Here is a 19,237-nt window from a genome sequence, read left to right as displayed (position 1 = left end):
GTGGCAGCTTACAGACTGGGAAAAGATTGTCACCAACCCTATATCTAACAAAGGGCTAATATCCATAATATATAAAGAACTCAAGAAATTAAACACCAACAAACCAAATAATCCAATTACAAATGGGGTATAGAGCTAAAAAGAGAATTCTCAACAGAAGAATCTCCAACTGCTGAGTAGCGCTTAAAGAACTGTTCAATATCTATCATATCTCTTTTTTTTATTTTAATTTTTATTAATTTATTCTTGTTATATCTCAATGGTTATCCCATCCCTTGTATCCTCCCATTCCTCCCTCCCTCCCATTTCCCCCTTATTCCCCTCCCCTATGACTGTTCCTGAGGGGGATTTCCTCCCCCTGTATATACTCATAGGGTATCAAGTCTCTTCCTGGTAACCTGCTATCCTTCCTCTGAGTGCCACCAGGTCTCCCCCGCCAGGGGACAAGGTCAAATATGAGGCACCAGAATTCATGTGAAAGTCATACCCCACTCTCCACTCAACTGTGGAGAATGTTCTGACCATTGGCTAGATCTGGGTAGGGGTTTAAAGTTTACCACCTGTATTGTCCTTGGCTGGTGCCTTAGTTTGAGCAGAACAGGCATTGAAGAAAGAAAAGATATCATATCTCATCTTTATCAACCTAAAAATATCTATCTAGACCTAAAAACAACTTATCCCCTAAACAACTAAGCTTAATTGTAAAACTAAACTATCTCGTCTTCAACCTCATCAGAGACTTGAAAAAGAATAAAATTAATTATCTGAGTAAACAGGCTTCCAAAATGAGAAAATGACAGAGACAATTCGCTGCCTGAACAGTCACTCAAAACTCTCTATAAAATTGGAGCATTGCCTTCAGCCTTCTGGCCCAATATATCTGGCAGACATATTTGTAAAGCAGGAGCTATTGAGAACTTGCTTACCCTGTCTTGGGAGAATTTGGCTGTCAACTCTGACTGCATCCAAGTTTGCCCACTTTTAGGAAGAATTCTGTCTGTGGCAGAAGCAAGAACATTTTGCCCAGTGGCTGGTTTCCCACATTTGGCGCTATCTCCATAAGAAGGTTCTTTGATGCTCATCATCTTTTCTGAGGTAGGCTGAGTTTTTGTCAGGAGTCACAAAGATAGGAAAGATGTTTTCTCCAAGGTTGTCAAATGCAAATAGAGAAAACAGTATTACTGTAACATTTATATAATTCCTAATTGTTTTGTGGTCTTTTTTGCTGTATGTAGTTTATTGTATATGTGTGTAATAGTATAAATGTATATGTAAGAGTGAAAAAAGAATAAGTCTTCCAATGTGGATAGGAAACCTGTTTTCTTCAGGAATCCTCTGCGCCTTCAGCACCAAGGTGGAAGGAAGTAGGGAGTCATCTGGCCTCAGGGCTGAGCAGCTATAGTTTTCAGCCTCTTGGAGGGAAGACAGCCATTGTTGGTATACATGGTATATTAGGCCACATCATGTAATCCAATCTAATAAATCCATTAAAAATAAAAAAATAAAAATTTAAAGAAAGAATAAGAAAGGCTGTTGTTTTAGATGTTGAAAAAAATATTCAATGTCCTTAGTCATCAGGGAAATGCAAATCAAAATGACTCTGAGATTTCATCTTTCACCTGTCACGATGGCTATGACCAAAATCTCAAGTGACAACACGTGCTGGTGAGGTTGTAGAGGAAGGGGAACATTCCTTGCTCTTATTTTATTAACAGTTACGAATAATTGCTTTTTTTTTACTTTAAATAATCTATAAATTATTATTATATCTAATTAAATTTAAATCTATGTGAGTTTTTTTTCTGTTTGCTTTGTCATACATTTAGTGGAGGTCCTGAAACATATTCTCCACGGCTAAGGTTATGCGTGTGTTCTAAGTTCCCTGTATAAGCTGGTTTTCCTGACAACTATATAAGATGCCTATTAAACTCATTGTAGACAGGAATATAAAAGACCAAAGTAGTTGGGTGACATGCTAACATCACACAACAGCACAAAGGAAACCAGTATGTGCTCTTACAAGATTGATACAGAATTCTCTATCAACGATAATGGTTATCAAGTCTCTACCATGGAAAAAGTTCAGTGCACTGAGTTACTTTGTCCCAACAGACAACTCTACAAATATTGTGTTGTTTTAATGGAACTTTTATTTATTCTTGAGAATTTTATACATCCAAAATGGAACATGATCACATACACTCCTGATTTCTCCCCTTTGGCTCCTCCTAAATATCCCACAACTTGTCCCCTTCCCAACTTTTTCCCCTCATTTTTAGATTTACTTATTTTATTATTATATATATATATATATATATGTGTGTGTGTGTGTGTGTGTGTGTGTGTGTGTGTGTGTGTGTGTGTGTGCACTTGGTTATATACATAAGCACCACATACAAGCATATAATTGAAGAAGGCAGAAGAAGGCATTTGATACCCTGGAGATGGAGTTAGCAGGCGATTACGATCCACCCAATGATGGAGCTAGAAAGTGAACCCAGGTTCTCAGAAAGAATATTTTAATATGTATTCTTATCCACTGAGCCTTCTCTCTAGGTTCCCCATTTTTTGTCCACCCACTAAGTCCAATGAGTGATGCGCATGTGCATATGTTTATGAGACCTTCCATTGGAGAATGAGAAGTCTAGAGGCTGCACAATAGAAAACAAAACATTTCTCCTTTTCTCTAGCTGCTAACAAGAAATTTTATACCTTTTGTAAGGGATAGGGCCTAGAGAACATCTCCTCTATTTTTGCCTAATATTTGGCTCACTTGATCTTATGAAGATCTTGTGCAGGTAACCACAAATGTTGTGAGTTTGGGAGTGTTATAGCCAACTTGTGCCCCGAAGACAACACTTCATAGCACTTATCCTTGTCATCTAGCGCTTACATTTATGTTTCTTCCTCCTGAGATGTCATGGTGGTGATGATGGTAGTTGTAGCTGTAGCAGTGTGGTGGCAGTGGTGGCAGTGGTGGCAGTGGTGGCAGTGGTGGTGGCATTGACAGTGACAGTGGTGTGAAAGATATCTATTAGTCTCAGCACTCTGAATAGTTATGGATCTTTCCACTGTCTGCTTCTTGTTACACAAAGAAACTTCTCTGAACAATACTGAGAATGACTCATATCTATGTGTATAAACAAATATTCAGAAATCAATTTGATAACATGACAATTTAGCAAAAAATATTAGAAAGTTCTACCCCAGGGTCTATACTTGGTTATTCATGGGCATTTGACTAGAAATTACTGTATCAGGCATGAAAATCTTTCCACTTTGAAGCAGGCTTCAAATCCAATGAGAATGCAGTTGTTACCCATAACAGTTGTGTCACAATTACAACAGCTGGCATATTTTGCCATGTAGATTGGTATTGTAGCATGCAAGGTATAGCACTAGGTAAATCCATTGATATCTTCTATCTCTCTCCTCCAGCCTATAGAGTGGCTTTGACAACACTTAGAAGTGGATTTCTTACCTCAATCTAATATTAAAAAATCCATTCCAGACATGACACATAATTCACCAGAGTTCCTGGACCACCTGTTATTTGGCCCACCAGGATGTGAGAACCCACCATTTCACATGCCTGCCATCATGAATCCCACTATGCTATTCTTGCCTTGATGGAAGAAAAACCTCTCTGAATCTGTGAGTCAGAAAGAAACTTTCCCAACTAAGATGTTTTTGTTGAGTGGTTGGTCATAATGTTGAAAATATTGTTCAAATATGGTTTTGCCATGAAATACAGTGTTTTCTCTCTCTATGGTGATTGAAAGTTTTGCTGGCCATATTATTTGAGCTGACATCTGTGGTCTCTTAGAGTGTGCATGACATCTGCTCAGGACCTTCTGGCTCTCATAGTCTCTGTTGAGAAGTCACGTGTGATTCTCAGAGGTATGCCGTTATAAGTTACTTGGCCTTTTCTTCTTTCAGCTTTTACTTTTCTTTGGTATGTAGGTTTAATGTTTTTATTATTCTGTCCCTTGGAGCCAGGAATCTTCTCTTTCTTCTATTCATATTATTCTTAGGTTGCCCTTTTTTTTCATGGCATCCTTGACTTCTTGTATGTTTTGTGTCAGGAATTTTTTGATTTAATATTTTCTTTAACAGATGTATTGATTTCTCCAATTATATCATCTGTGCCTGAAATTCTCCCTCCATCTCTTGTATTCTCTGAGTGATGCTTACCTCTGCGGGTCCCTGTTCTCTTTCCTAAGCTTTCCACCTCCAGGATTTTTCTTGGTTTATGTTTTCTTTATTTATTTAATTCCCATTTTCAGGTCTTTAACCATTTTATTCACTTCCTTCACCCTTTTTATTGCATTTTTCTATATGTCTGTGAATGTCTCTATTTTTTAAATTGTATTTTCCTGTATTGGAGGGATTCATTAATTTTCTCTGTAAAGGCCTCCAGTTGTTTGATTTTATTTTTCTGTATTTCTATGTGAGATTTATTAATTTCCTCTTTAAATGCCTCTAACATCTTCATAAGCAGATATTTAAAGTCATCTCCTGTGTTTCAACTGCATTAGGCTAGCCAGTTTTTGCTGTGCATTCTGGTGGAACCATGTTGCCCTGGATTTTGTTGATTGTGTTCTTATGCTGGTCTTTAGTCATCTGGTTGTCCCTGGCTAGTTGACTTTTTGTTCCTGGAACTTGCTTGGTTTCTTTGGAGTGTCATGGGCTGGGGGATGATTATTCTTCCACAGCCAACAGCTGTACTTTGTTGGTTGTGTTTCAGTTGAACCTATAGGCAGGGGAATAAGTGTGTGGGTTTATAACCTGTGTGATCTAGGGAGGTCCAGCAGGTCTAATCAAGAGAGTCAGTAGAGCCTTGAACAACATGATAGATCTGCACGTCTCTGGAGCCTGGAGTTGTTTTCAGGATGGAGTGGTAAGTCTTCGGGAAGCCTGAAGTGGTACCCTGGGTGCCTGGAAGCCAGAATCCCCTCCCCTCTCCTCTCAGGAGGAACACAAATGGACACCGGTGCTTTGCAGTCAGCAGAATGGTGGCTTGCTTGCCCGGCAGACACTGGCACTCAGACTCATATGGAAGCCACCATCTTGGAAGTGGGACCCTATATGCTTATTGTCCAGTCAGTCTCCACAAGGGAACTGTGGGCCTGAGACTGGGACCTTGTCCCGGGTATACAGGAGTTGTCCTCGAAGGTGGGAGGAGTCTGGGGTTCTGATGCTGGAGCCATGCATTTCTGGAACCTGAGTAGGCAGAAAGCACTGGGTGACACAAGCCCAAATATGTATGAGACTCTTGGACCTGGGAAATGACCGTGGTATTGGGGGGGGGAGTGAGAGAGGGGAGTGAGTCTCCAACTCTGGCATTCTAGAGTCAGCAGCCAGGTCTTTAACTCAATCCACAGTCTCTGATCTCCTGCCACTCAGATACTAGTGCAAGCACTGGGTACCAGCATCTTGTGTATCCTCATTAAACATTCTTAATCTTCATAAGAAGGTTCTTAATTCTGCCTGCCTAAAAGTAGGCAGGCTTAGATGTAGGTAGAGGCAGTGGCCAAACTCTGCCAAGACAGGGTAAACAAGTCCTCAATAATTGCTGCCTCACAAATATGTCTGTCAGATATATTGGGCCAGAAGGCTGAAGATGATGCTCCAACAATATTGAAAGTTATTGGTGACTGTTCAGGCATCAAACTGTCTCTGTCTTTTTTTTTTAATTTGGAAGCTGATAACCTGCACTTCCTGTATACTAAGGTAATCAATTTTATTCCTTGTCATGTCTCTGATAGGGTTGAAGACCAAATTGTTTAGTTTTATAATTAAGCTTAGTTGTTTAGGGGTTAAGATGTTTTTAGGTCTAGAGATATTTTTAGTGATAGAGATGAGATATTACAGATATTGAATCACAATTAGAATTTTAGACTCACCAAGATAGGAAAGATGTTTTCTTCAAGATTGCCAAGTGCAAATAGCTGAAACACTATGAATGTTTCATGATTCTTCTTGCTCTATGTAGTTTATTTTGTATATGCATAATAATATAAATGCATGTGTAAAAAGTAAAATATATTAATAAAAAACTTTAAAAAGAATAGAAAAATGAAAACAAGAAACATTCTTAATCATTAAAATAATCATTTGTCATAAGGAAAGATAATTTCTTGAATTTGAAACAATGTATTAATAAGGTTTCTAGGAATAAACGTGTCTTCTGTTCTATTTTGGTAACTTTATGACTTAATTTGATCTTAAGCACATGTAGATGTATATTTTTTAATGGGAGAACTAACTCTTGTAAATGGGGGAAACACATCCTTAATGAGAAATCACTACTACCCATCTCTTGTAAATTTTTTTGTGTGAAAACACATGTGTTTTTATAATTAGCCAAACTTTTAAGTGTAGGTATTAATTCACTAGTTTTTTTTAAAATAAAATAATGTATACATAAAGTTCACAGTTCAAGTTCCTAGCTAAAGAGGTATGGCTTTTTTCTTTCCATATTCAATGTTGCTTGAAAAAGATCAAACAGAATACAATTATGCTAAATCAGACACTTTTTTTCCCTACAAAAGTAGCTCTTTTGAAGGTGTCCTTAGAGTTTTTAGACTTGAGTGTCACAGCTGATCTCCAAGCCAGGGCTAGATATCCAGGTCTAGGTGAGGCATATATGTCAAACTCTTCTTTCTCTTTCAGATCAAAGTCCTACGTCTCCCTGTCTCCCTAAGTATATGAGGTTAAATAGCTGGCCACTGTAGCTCCGTATGTGCCACATTTATAATGCTCAAATTCCCCCCACCCACACTTCTTCCCAAAATTTCATGACTTTGTTGTGGACACACTGTTCACTTGAACCCTTTTAAAATTTCTGTGCCAAAACAGATATTTTAGTTGCTATCGGTCAATTTATGGGGGTAGGGAGTTACTGCTATGGTTTGTATTAATCTTGAACACTTTTTCTCACATGCATTTGTTATGATTGCCCTCAGATGTTTCAGTGGTAGAAGAAAATAGCCAGACAAATTACAGTATGCAAAAGTCACACTAAGGCTCAGTATGGAAAATCTTTCCATTTTGGGTACTTATCATTTTTGGGTCATTTCTGATGTACATGTAAGATAAGTAACATTATCGATTTAGAGTTTCATAGAATTTCTGATATTGCTCTCATCACATTCATGTGGTCTGGATATTGTATGCAAGTCACATGATCTAAAATTGCATCAGCATTTTCCCTTAAGAGAGTATTCATTTATTTGTTCAGTCTTTTTCTTATCCTTACTTATATTTCTAGAGTTCTTGATTTCAATAGCATTTGCTTCATTTTAATATAGAGTATTATGTGGAGGATCATGTGAAAAATGACTTGCCCCCAGGTGGTAGGATTACTGTGTGGAGAGGTGGATATTTGGGAAAGGTCATAATTGGAGAAAACGGCTGATGAGAGGCATGCCGGTCAAGTCCTGGGTCCTTTGTCTTTCCTCCATTTCTATCTACTATTAACTGGAAAATGTCCATCTCACCAAAATGCTCTCAGGATCCTTAGGACAAGAAATGATGGGCTGAATTTACTGACATGGGAGCCCAAATTATCTTCATAAAGAAAACCTTACTCTTCCAGGAATTTTTTTCCTCATATAAGAAAATTTTAATACTGAAAATTGTTTCCAGAGAGGTGTTTTTATTGTTGGGATAAACCTTCCTCTGTGGTTATTAAACATTTTCAGAAAGAATTTGGAAGTTTTAGAGATGATAGTACTACAAACCATAGAGTGTTATAAGCTCAGTTAATAATCCATTGGGAGCTTAGAAGACCATATTATCAATGGAAATAAGGATAGTGAAGGTTGGGCATACACAGTGTAATGACCATGCTACCTACAGATGCAATAGTGCATGCTCTAGTGTCCAAAGAACATGTCTGCATGGTATATATTCTAACATTTTATGGCTGGCTGATTTGAAAGTCTATGAAATAATGTTTCTAATGTAGAAAATTAGAAGAGAGTCTAGAATTGAGTTCATGATATAGAAATTATGCCTATTTTTTCTTTTTCTTTTTCTTTCTTTCTTTCTTTTTTTTTTTTTTTTTTTTTTTTTTTTTTTTTTTTTTTTTTTTTTTTTTTTTTTGCCAAGTTCACAATTGAAGTTAGAGGAGAAAACCAGAAGAGAAAGTATTGGATGTTTGTAGTTTGGTCAGAAATATTTGTAAATTTTGGGCTTAGGAAGTCCTGGTTTCAGAAAACGTTATATGAAACAAAAACACTCCATGTGACTTACACTAGGAGTACAGGAACAATGTCTATAGTACAACTTGGGACTTGACCATGTGACACCAATCAAAAGTTCAAGGCTTGGAGGTGGGAAACTTACCCAAATATCCCTTTATAAAGAGTACATCAAGACTTACGACACAGGCACAACCATCTGGGAAATTGTCCCCTTAAATGTGCTTTTACAATATTCCACTACCCACGTTCTCAGAATTTGTAGACACAATACATGTGAGCCTAGCCATAGTTGAAGTTTTTGGCAAAATTTGATGCCATTAATTTGATGATAGTTTCGGCAGACATGTTGAACACAGGTGGTGAAATGTGATGGACTCTTCCATTCAGATTTCAAAGGAAAACCTGGGAGGCTAGACAGGCATATAAATTCATAACGCACGTAGCAACCCCTTAACAGTGTGGCTTGTCTAACTGGGATGATGAAGCCTACAACACAATAAAGATAAAAAGCCATGGACAATGGCAGCAGCATGGCAATGTATAGAGGGTAAATTTGAAGCCTGGAGTGGAACTGGATCAAGAGAAACACCCTGTTCATGTGGGCTATACTATGAAATATAGTAGCTCATGTATTGAGCTTGATCCTCAGTTGGTGTTCCTAACTTGAAAAGCAAGGTTGTATGAGAAAGTGGATAATGGGGCCATGTCTATATGTAAGGGCGTGTTAGATCAAGCCCTAATATCTGCTCATTATTTATATTCTCACTGTTACAGAGTGCTGATTCTTCTTCGCCACCAGTGCCTGCCTCCATGACGTACTGCACAAGTATATGAAGTCAAGTGATGTTACACTCAATCCTCTAAAACCAAGAGCTCAGGTTAGTCTTTGCTCCCTTTTTATGCCAATGTATAGAGGGTAAATTTGAAGCCTGGAGTGGAACCAGATCAAGAGAAACACTCTGTTCATGTGTCAGTCTTCATAGAGCTACAAATTTGATTGCCAGATATTTTATGATTTCCTCGATGTGTACGCAGACTCAATACTGGCTTTCTTCTGTACCATGTGGCTAATACTAGTGTTAGGTAATACATTCAATAACAGATGACTACTTTGTAGATATTTAGAGTTAGAAGTTTACAGTGAAAAAAGAGAAGCTTATAATGTAAGATTACATATGTATGAATATAATTTTACGTAGCAGTTTTCCATTTCTCACATACATTCCTTTCTAGTTTATGAATGGCTTGGCTAATAACTCAGGGAAGATAGATTGCTAATATCTTCCCCAGAATTTGAGTGATGATGGAAAGGCACATGAGAGGAAATTTAGGAAGGAAATGCTGTATGGCATGGTTATTACTCATAGCTTATCCTAAGTTTGTAGTGAAAATTGGGACCAAAACAGGAGAGTAGAATGGTGTAAGTGATATATTTTTATGATTTTAGTTGCCCAGAAACTTTGGCAGTCATAGACCAAAGGATAATATTTCTTCTTGAGGTGGAAGAAGACCTGTTTGTCTAAGAGGTAGTGGCACTGCAGGCACGAAGGATCTAAGTGCTACAGAGTAATGGAAGCTTGCATCTAGATCATTAGGAAAACTCTGGCATTTCAGTCATTGTGTGGAAGGATCAAACTCCATTTAAAGGAACTTGTGTGTGGGATCAGCATGAAGCTGTGTTTGAAGCCCAAGGTGCAATGGAAATCTATAGCCACGGAGGTGCCAGGATTATGGTTCATCTGATGAGAAAAGCTGATAGCTTTGAGTTACCCCTGCCTGGGAGAGGAGGATTTTGGACTGCGGGTGGTAAGGCCACAGGGTGGGACTGTCGAAGTCTGTTGGAGCTGGTGATACCAGCATGTGTTCCAGACACTTCACATTAAAAAAGAAAACCATCCTAATTTAATAATGTTTATTATTCTTCAGAGTCATGGTTTTGCTTTGATTCATTCTTTCCTTTCTATTCCTATCACCCCATTTGTTATGGAAATGTCCTTTTGGACTGCTGTATTTTGCAAGTGTGTTACTCCTTGTGAATTTTCAGAAGTTTCATAGGCAGCTGTACTACTTTGTGTCTAAGGGAGGTTTTGGACTTGTGCTTTTGGTCACTTGTAACGATAGTGAACACTAATGAGAAATATACTTGTGTCTTGAAGCTGGAGTCTGTGAGTTTTCTTTTTATATCTGCCTGAGCTTCCTCAGACAATTTTCTTCTTTTCCTTATTGCTGAGAATGTAATTTCTGTTCTAAGCTTTTCTGTTTATTCCACCGTGCTTTGACAGAAGCCCACTGTCTCCTTACTGTTCTTTGCTCATCCTGGTTAATCACTATGTAGGATCTTCTATAACAAATATTTAGTTTGGCAACCATTGCCTGGGTGGTTATTGGAGGAAAGTAGGTGAAAAAGCATGGCTGTGTCTCACTCTACAGCTTGAAGAGTAGAGCTACATTCTGAAAACTTACATGATTTATAGGTTTTTAGAGGGGTTGTGGGTTTTTTTTGTTTTGTTTTGCACATGGCTTTAATTTATATACAGTCTGATTTTGATTTAAGGCTTGAGTGAGAGGAGGTGACTCAGTGGACAAAGCTTAGGAAACAAACAGGTATTTAAAAACTATTCTTCAAATACTTTAGAGGTGTCTCAGCGGTAAAGAACATTCTGTCTTCCAAAGCACCAGTGTTTGTTTTCCAGTGGCTCTGTCAGCCATCTCTCAAATCTCTGGACCTGCAGATCAAAAGTGTTCAGCAATTTTTTCTTCTATAGGCACCTTGTTCCCTTATATCGAGCAAGAACTAGACTGGTACAAATATAAAAGTAGAGAAAATATTTTTTATTTAAACTTATTCAGGCATAGAAAGAAAAAGAAATGGATCAAGACTCAGTTGGTGGCCATGGTCTCCTCAATCCAGCTCAGGTAGTTACAGACCTTGGTGTAGACACCAGGCTTGCCTCTCTTTGCACAGACTGAACCCCAGGAGACAATGCCCTGGATCTGCCCGTTGCAGACGACAGGGCCACCAGAGTCACCCTGCTTAGAGAGAAAAGACAGTTACTATAGGCTAATGTTGAGGTGAGTGAATGGAACCCAAGATGCTTCCCCACTATCATGGAGGCAGGGCAGTGGGTCCTGACCCTCTGAGGAGAACTGCAGACCCCCACACATATCTAATCGTAACTAGTTACACCCTTGTTCATCCTTTCTCCAAACCCTTGTGCTTCCTTTGCTGGTATATAAGGCCAGGAAATGGCGAGGGCTGGCTGGGGTACTTTCTGTTCTTCTTATTGTCCTTCCAGAGTGGTCATAACCCATAAACCAGTTTCACAGAATTTTAATTTTATCTACTATTTTCATGCTGTCTTCTGTACTTGTTTTACCATTGAGACTATGAATAAGTGTTACAATGAGAAAAACCTGTTTTTACTCATGGGTCTCATCTCATCTCACAGGAAGTCCTCCAGACAGATATACGTGCTTCTCAGCCACGTAGGATACTGAAGGTGACAGAGAGAGAGACTAATTTTTGGAGAAGGAGTCAAGGAACCCTTACATCACAGGAGTCTTTTCCACCCTCCAGGAAGCCCGGGCAGAACATGTTGCTGGTGATTTTGCCTGGGTAGGAGTTTCTGAAGGAACTGGCAGAGAGGATAGGGGCTTCCAGACACTGAAGGCGTGCTGGGTATTTTTCTGCTGAGAGTGAAAGTGGACAATCTCTCTCAATAACTTCTTGGAAATTTTTAACTCTCTCTTCTCTGTACTTTACCCCATTCCAGTCTTTAATGTTGCCAAACACTGATACTTTAGATGTATTTTTTTTCTTTTTTTAGAAGACTCCATGAGTAGTTTTGACTTAATGAGCTTTTATTTCTATGACAATGCTGCCGGTGGTCTAGGATCTCAAATGCGGGAGCAGTGCTGCTCTACCAGATAAATACTTCAGGCATCTGCTAATCAATGATGATCAATTCTATTTGTCACTTGAATTTTGGTTCTTTCTGCATCACTCTTCACAGCAGTTTATAACTGCATCATGCCAATATCTTATTTTTTTCTTGTATTTCCACATGGTCTCAAGAAAACTCCTTTCTGGATTCCAGATAGTTTATTACAAGCCCTCATAAGAGTGAAATTGTTTTCGAGCAGACTGTCCCAGAGTAAGAATTTGGACTACTAAAACAGTTGTACAACTTTGGTGCTTGTATACCAGGAATTTATATTCATTGACACTTACCTCCAAAACTCACAGTATTTCCCCAGCCAGACACAAGGCACCACACACCTGCAGATGCACAGGATCTGGGCAGAGAGACTGTGAACACTTGGGAGCCCAGGATGGCAGGAGACTTCAGTTTAATCAGCATGATATCATTGTCTATGCTGCACTTGATGTACTTGGGGTGTCGGATGATCTTTTGTGCATCAATGAACTATTCACTACCTTCCAGGACATGAATATTGATGAATATTGTGTTCTCCAAGGCGAACCTGGAGTCTCCTGCATTAACAGACAGAAAATCTCTAAGTATCTCACTTAAGATTTTTACTCTCCAAACTCAAAGTTCAGAACATAAAAACACAAGCATCATCTACTTAAAGATTCCAATCCTATTAGGAGCATTCAGTTAAGGTAATAGCACACCCTACCAGCAACGTGCAGGTAGAGGATTCCTTAGGCTATCGGCCCCAGTACTGACTCACAAAGGACCATCTCCTTGGCGGTGGCACTTCGAACACTGATGGGCCTTAAAGCATAGGAATCTGAGTATTGTTCCCTTACCTTTTATAGCAGTGAACTGCAGACAGGACCCATCGGTCACTGATGAGGGAGCCACCGCACTGATGGCCAGTGCCATCATTCAAAGACACCTGGTAAGGAACAGAATGCTTTGGACAGGTGTAGCTGCCAACAATTTTGTCATCACCATCATTAGCAGGGAGAGCAACTGGGGGAGAATTTTGTATCTGTAGCATAAGAAGACTTGTCTCAAATTAGTCTTCCATATGAAGTTTGTACAGATCAATGAGAAAAAAACATGTGTCTTTTTGTTCAGTAAAATATGCTTGCAGTAAATTATAACATTATATTCTATTTTTTATCATATGCTCTTTTGGTATTAGAAGACAAAATCTAAATTTAAAAATGAATTTTAATTATTATTTGTTTGCTCTGTGTGTGTGTGTGTGTGTGTGTGTGTGTGTGAGAGAGAGAGAGAGAGAGAGAGAGAGAGAGAGAGAGAGAGAGAGAGAGAGAGAGAGAGAGATATTGTTCTTGTAAAGGTCAAGAAAACAGTTGTGTTGCCTCCATCGGGTTACCACAAGGCTCTCAGATAGCATACTCCAATTCAGATCTTGGTGGTAGGCACCTTTATCCGTAGAGCCATTTGACAACCCTGTTGTTCTACTTTCAAATTTACTGTTTAAATTGACTATTTATCTTACTACCTAACACATACAAAATTTTGGATTATTTAGGTTATCTGGCACAAATTGTATACATCATTCAATCACAACACTATTTCTTTCCCTAATCTTTCGTTTTGTTCTTGTTACTTTGGTATATTAATTATTGTGATATGTCCATTGAGTCACTGAATACTTGCAAAGAGATTTTCATTTCTCTTAGAAAATTTTATCCAGGTTTGTAAATTATTGCAACTACAATCAACCCCCAAGATTTCTTATACCTATAAAGATAGTAATGAATCTTTATGATCCATTCATTTCAATAGTTAAACATACTGGTTGAAGTTTTCAAGAAGGAAGAGAGATGTACATGTTCAACACCCATATGTATTAAGAGAACTTAGTTTTAGTTTAGTTATAGTAACCTAGAAAACGCATGTCATTTCTTGTTTATTATGGAATGTTGTATTTATATAAGACTGATTTCATTTGTTACAAACTTTGTGTAACAATTTAAGCATTTGTTCCATTAAGTAATAACATAACTTTTCCAATTTTAAAAACTTTGTGACAATAACAAGACTTTTGATCTTCCACGGAATCAATATTTAATGTTTCACACCCCTTCTTAGAGCTAATAATAATCCCAGTTATTTATACTTCTTCATATAGAGGTGAAGATACTTCTCTGTGTATTCAATCCTGACTTTTCTTTTTCTTGACTAACCCACAGAATACATAAATGTAGTAAATAGTGTTGACTGGCCACTTTAAGCTCCTTGCACATGGAGTATATGTTCAATGGCTTTTACTGTTTTTCCACTGACAAAGTACAAACTTGAGTGCATGATAGACACATGATAAAAATCTCATTTGAAAGACTCACCAGTAGCTCCCAGGACAGCAAAGAAGATGAAGATATTCATGGCTTCTCAGTGTGTCTGGAGAGGGCACTAGGATGAAGGCTTTTCCTTCACAGCTGTTTATACCTCCAGTTATGCTTTCAACATTCACAACCACCAGGGCCACAGTGCCAAAAAGGTGACTTTATTGGACACACAAAAAGAAATTTAGAATCCTCTTCTTTCATTGATAAAAGGTGATTCAGCACAAGTGCCACATAACCATTTCCCCAGTGTTTTCTAAAGGTCATGGGAATGGAAGGAACAACTCCAGCTGGCTGCAGTGAGTTCCTACAGCAGGAAATCACACTGGAGAAAGGTCAAAGGACAGTGCTCAAGGTTTCCAGAATTCGCCACAAAATTTACAAGAGCCCAGTTCTTTCAAGAATGAGTCTTGATTAAAAGCACAGACTTGGCCCCTTCATCTCCTTTGTTTAATTAATAGTTTGTCTTTCAGAATTGTATACTTTGGCTGGTCTGAGATTTCACATTCTTATGAAATTTCTACCGTTAAAAACAACCTGTTTTCTGTGGATAGGGACTTTTAACTTAATTAATAAGTTAATAAGTTTAACTTATTTTCATTAGAAGATAGAAAGTGAAAGAATGAAAATAAATTCATCCACAAGCATTGTACTACCTATTTTTGTCATCACTGTTACTACTGATTAAACAGGACTTGAGGGGGAAATGTTAATTTTAGATCTTGGAATAAGGGTTAAGTTCATCATAATATTTAGGTCCTGGAAGCAGTTTGAGTCTTGGTTTAGGAATATGAGGTTCTTGTTCATATCTGAGCAGATCAGAAAGCAGTAATACCTTAAGAAGTTGACCTGTATCGTAGATTTCCTAACCTTTTCCCCAGACATTCTCCTTACATAGCTATACTCAATATCTCAATATCTCATTTTTATTTATACATCCCAAGCTGGAATACCATTGAGAATCCAGTTGTCCTCTGATCTTGACACATAAATCATGTCACACAAATATACACACATAAACACACAAACTTTCTTCCTTCTCTCTCTCTCTCTCTCTTTCTCTCTCTCTCTCTCTCTCTCTCTCTCTCTCTCTCTCTCTCTCTCTCTCTCTCTCTCACACACACACACACACACACACTGGATGTAAACACACATGAACACATGTACACACAGAAATAATGTGAACAACTAAAGCAAACGGAGGTTGGAAAGATCCTGAGAGACAACATTTGAGGCTGACTTCTGTCGTCTTCGTGGAATGTAAATGTGCACACACATATGACAATACATGAAAACAAATATGACACTAGATTAACACACATGCTGAAACATAGCTTCTTCAAGGCTCTGTTGTTTTTGCTTAAACACGCTTAAGTTTGACTGTGAATAGACTCACATTTTATATAAGTTAGCATGTATAGGATTAAATACTATAGCATATGTGACTTTCCAAATTATTGGTTGTCTTCATTTAAGGTTGAAATAACTGTAAGGATTTGTGTTTTCATTGCTTTGATGTAATACCTGAGCAAAGCAATGGGAGCAAAGAGGAGTTATTTTAGCTCATAGTTTGATAACATAATTCACTGTGATAGAGAATGCATGATGGCAAACTTGAGGCTGCTTGTGACATTGCATCTGCAGATGGCATCAAAGAAGCAGAAATACTTATGTAGCTAATTTTGTTTTTTGTATGTAGTATAACCCTAACCCACAGAGTGACACTGCTTACATTTAAGACAGATCTTCCCACTTTGATAAACCAAAGTTAGAACAATATATTTTGACATTCCAGAGATTTGTTCTTAAGTTGATGCTAGATGCTGACAAATTGACAATCAATATAAACTGTCACAAGTGAGCTTAAAGTGCCACTGTCACTAAACATTTTAAATCTTTAACATTTCTCAGAAGAAATAATTGCTTTGATATAAAGTAATTTACAGATCTTGAAAGGACTATCCTCAACTTCATATAGAAAAAGAAAAAAAATCCAGGATAGCTAAAATAATCCTGTACAGTAAAGGAACTTTTGGAGATATCACCACCCCTGGTTTCAAGCTGTAATATATAAAGCTGTAGTAATAAAATCCACATAGTGCTGGCATAAAAACAGAAGGTTGGTCAGCGGAATTAAATTGAAGTCCTAGGTAAAAATCCACATGCCTTCAACCACTTGAATTTTGATAAAAAAAAAAAAACCAGAAATACACAATGGGAAAAAAGAGAGCATCTTCAACAAATGGTGCTGGCCTAACTGGATTTCAGCATGTAGACTAATAGAAATAAATCCATATTTATCACTGTGCATAAAACTCAAATTCAAGTGAAATAAAAGCTCAGCATATACACTGAACGTAATGTAAGAGAAAGTGGGGATAGTCGTGAATACATTGTCAGAGGAGACAACTTTCTGAAGAGAACACTGATAGCACAGGCGCTATGGACAACAACAAGAACATGAGGCCTCACAAAACTGAAAATCTTCTGTAAGGCAAAAACAAACAAACAAACAAACAAACAAACAAACAAAAAACACCTTTAATATTGCAAAAATGGAAGCCTACAGAATGGAAAAAGATTTTACCAACTCCACATCTGACATAGGGCTAATATTTCAAAATATATTTTTAAAAATCTCATGAAACTAGACATCAAGAAACTAAATAATTAAAAAGGATGTGCATTGTGATTATATTTATTTTTTAAATTTTTTAATTTTATTAATTTATTCATATTACATCTCAATGGTTATCCCATCCCTCGTATCCTCCCATTCCTCCCTCCCTCCCATTTTCCCCTTACACAAAAATGCATATTTAGAAAGTTTTACTGTCCTTACTTTTCTTCCAGCATATCTAATCATATTTCATAAAACTCTCAATTGTCTTTAATTGGCCTTCAACCATTGTATTTAACTAGCTAATGTACTTTGTAAAGAAAGTGATAACAAAATCAACTTGTCTGATAGACAATAGCCATGTAATAAAAACATTGTAACATTGGTCTGCTTTTATTGCAAAATATATAAATATATTATATATATATATATATATATATATATATATATATATATATATATATAATCTTCTTAGTCAAATAAAAAAGAGGTGCGTATCTTTTTTTCTCCTTTATTAATTTATTCTTGTTACATCTCAATGGTTATCCCATCCCTTGTATCCTCCCATTCTTCCCTCCCTCCCATTTCCCCCTTATTCCCCTCCCCTATGACTGTTCCTGAGGGGGATTACCTCCCCCTGTATATGCTCATAGGGTATCAGGTCTCTTCTTGGTAACCTGCTGTCCTTCCTCTGAGTGCCACCAGGTCTCCCCCTCCAGGGGACATGGTCAAAGGTGAGGCACCAGAGTATGTGAGAAAGTCATATCCCACTCTCCACTCTACTGTGGAGAGTGTTCTGTCCATTGTCTAGATCTGGGTAGGGGTTTAAGGTTTACCGCCTGTATTGTCCTTGGCTGGTGCCTTAGTTTGAGCAGGACCCCTGTGCCCAAATCTGCCTATCATAATGTTCTACTTGTAGGCTTCTAGGACCCTCTGGAGGAGAATTCTCAACATAGGAATTTCAAAAGGCTGAGAAACACTTAAATGTTCAGTGTCCTTAGTCATCAGGGGAATGAAAATCAAAATTGTTTTTAGATTCCATCTTACACATTGCAAAAGGTCTAAGAACATAAAAGCACAAGTGACAGCTCATACTAGCAAGGATGTGGAGCAAGAGAAACACTTCTCGATTACTGGTGGGAGTGCAAACTTGTATAGCAACTATGGAAATCAATAGGATAGTTCCTTAGAAAATTGGGAATAGATCTACCTCAAGACCCAGCTATAACACACTTGGTCATATATCCAAAGGACGCTCCATCCTACCACAAGGACACTTGCTCAACTATGTTCATAGCAGCTTTATGTAGACTAGCCAGGAACTGGAAGCAACCTAGATGTCCCTAAACTAAATAATTAAGAAAATGTGGTGTATTTATACAATGGAATACTTTTCAGGTGTCAAAAACAGTGACATCATGAAACTTTCAGGCAAATGGATGCAATTAGGCAGTCTGAGGCAACCCAAATAGACAGATATGGTATGTATTCACTTATAAGTGGTCACTATTTGTTAAGTAGAGAATACCCATGCTACAATCCACAGACATAGAAAGGCTAACTAACAAAAAGGGCTCAAGAGGGGTACACATGGATCTCCTTGGAAGGGGGAAAAGAATAGATGTTTAAAGAGGCACTACGGAGGGGAGGGGATGGAAACAGGAGCGATTATGGAGGCAGTGAGAGGGATGGAGAGAGAGAGAGAGAGAGAGAGAGAGAGAGAGAGAGAGAGAGAGAGAGAGAGAGAGAGATTACTGGAATTGGAAGGGGGCACATTTGGGGGATAATGAAGAAACCTAATGCAGTGGATACTACTTGGGATTTACAAGAGTGATGCCAGGGAGGACTCCTAGTAAAGGAGACTGAACTAGCAATTGTCTAAAACCAGGCAAAGTTCCCAGCAGTGGGACTGGTACATTAACCCAGCCACAAAACCTTTGACCTACATCTGGCCAGCATACAATATGAGCTGGTGTAATGGTGGTAGAGAATTTAAAGGAATGGCTGTCCCATGACTGGCCCAATTTGAGGCCCACATGATGAGAGTGAGTTCACAGCTTGCATTACCTAAATGGTCAAGAACCAGAGGCGGGAATGCCACAGACCCAGGAAAAGAAT

At 38.1% G+C, this 19,237-nt stretch overlaps 1 protein-coding gene across 1 annotated transcript; it reads right to left on the bottom strand.

Moving 5' to 3' along the window:
• Positions 1–11,090: 11,090 nt before the first annotated feature.
• On the bottom strand, positions 11,091–14,539 carry LOC311599660 (trypsin-4-like; the record flags this gene model as incomplete). The annotated part of the gene is given in 7 exon segments (XM_084785676.1): positions 11,091–11,240; positions 11,761–11,897; positions 12,442–12,637; positions 12,641–12,658; positions 12,660–12,705; positions 12,988–13,153; positions 14,500–14,539. Coding segments are annotated over 7 exon segments (753 nt in total).
• Between the last annotated feature and the right edge of the window lie 4,698 nt (positions 14,540–19,237).

The sequence above is a fragment of the Acomys minous genome (genome assembly GCF_964271855.1).
Source record: "Acomys minous genome assembly, chromosome: 6".
Taxonomy (NCBI): Eukaryota; Metazoa; Chordata; class Mammalia; order Rodentia; family Muridae; genus Acomys; species Acomys minous.
Note: the sequence above shows the minus strand (reverse complement) of the source record. Positions and strands in the feature narration are given on the sequence as shown.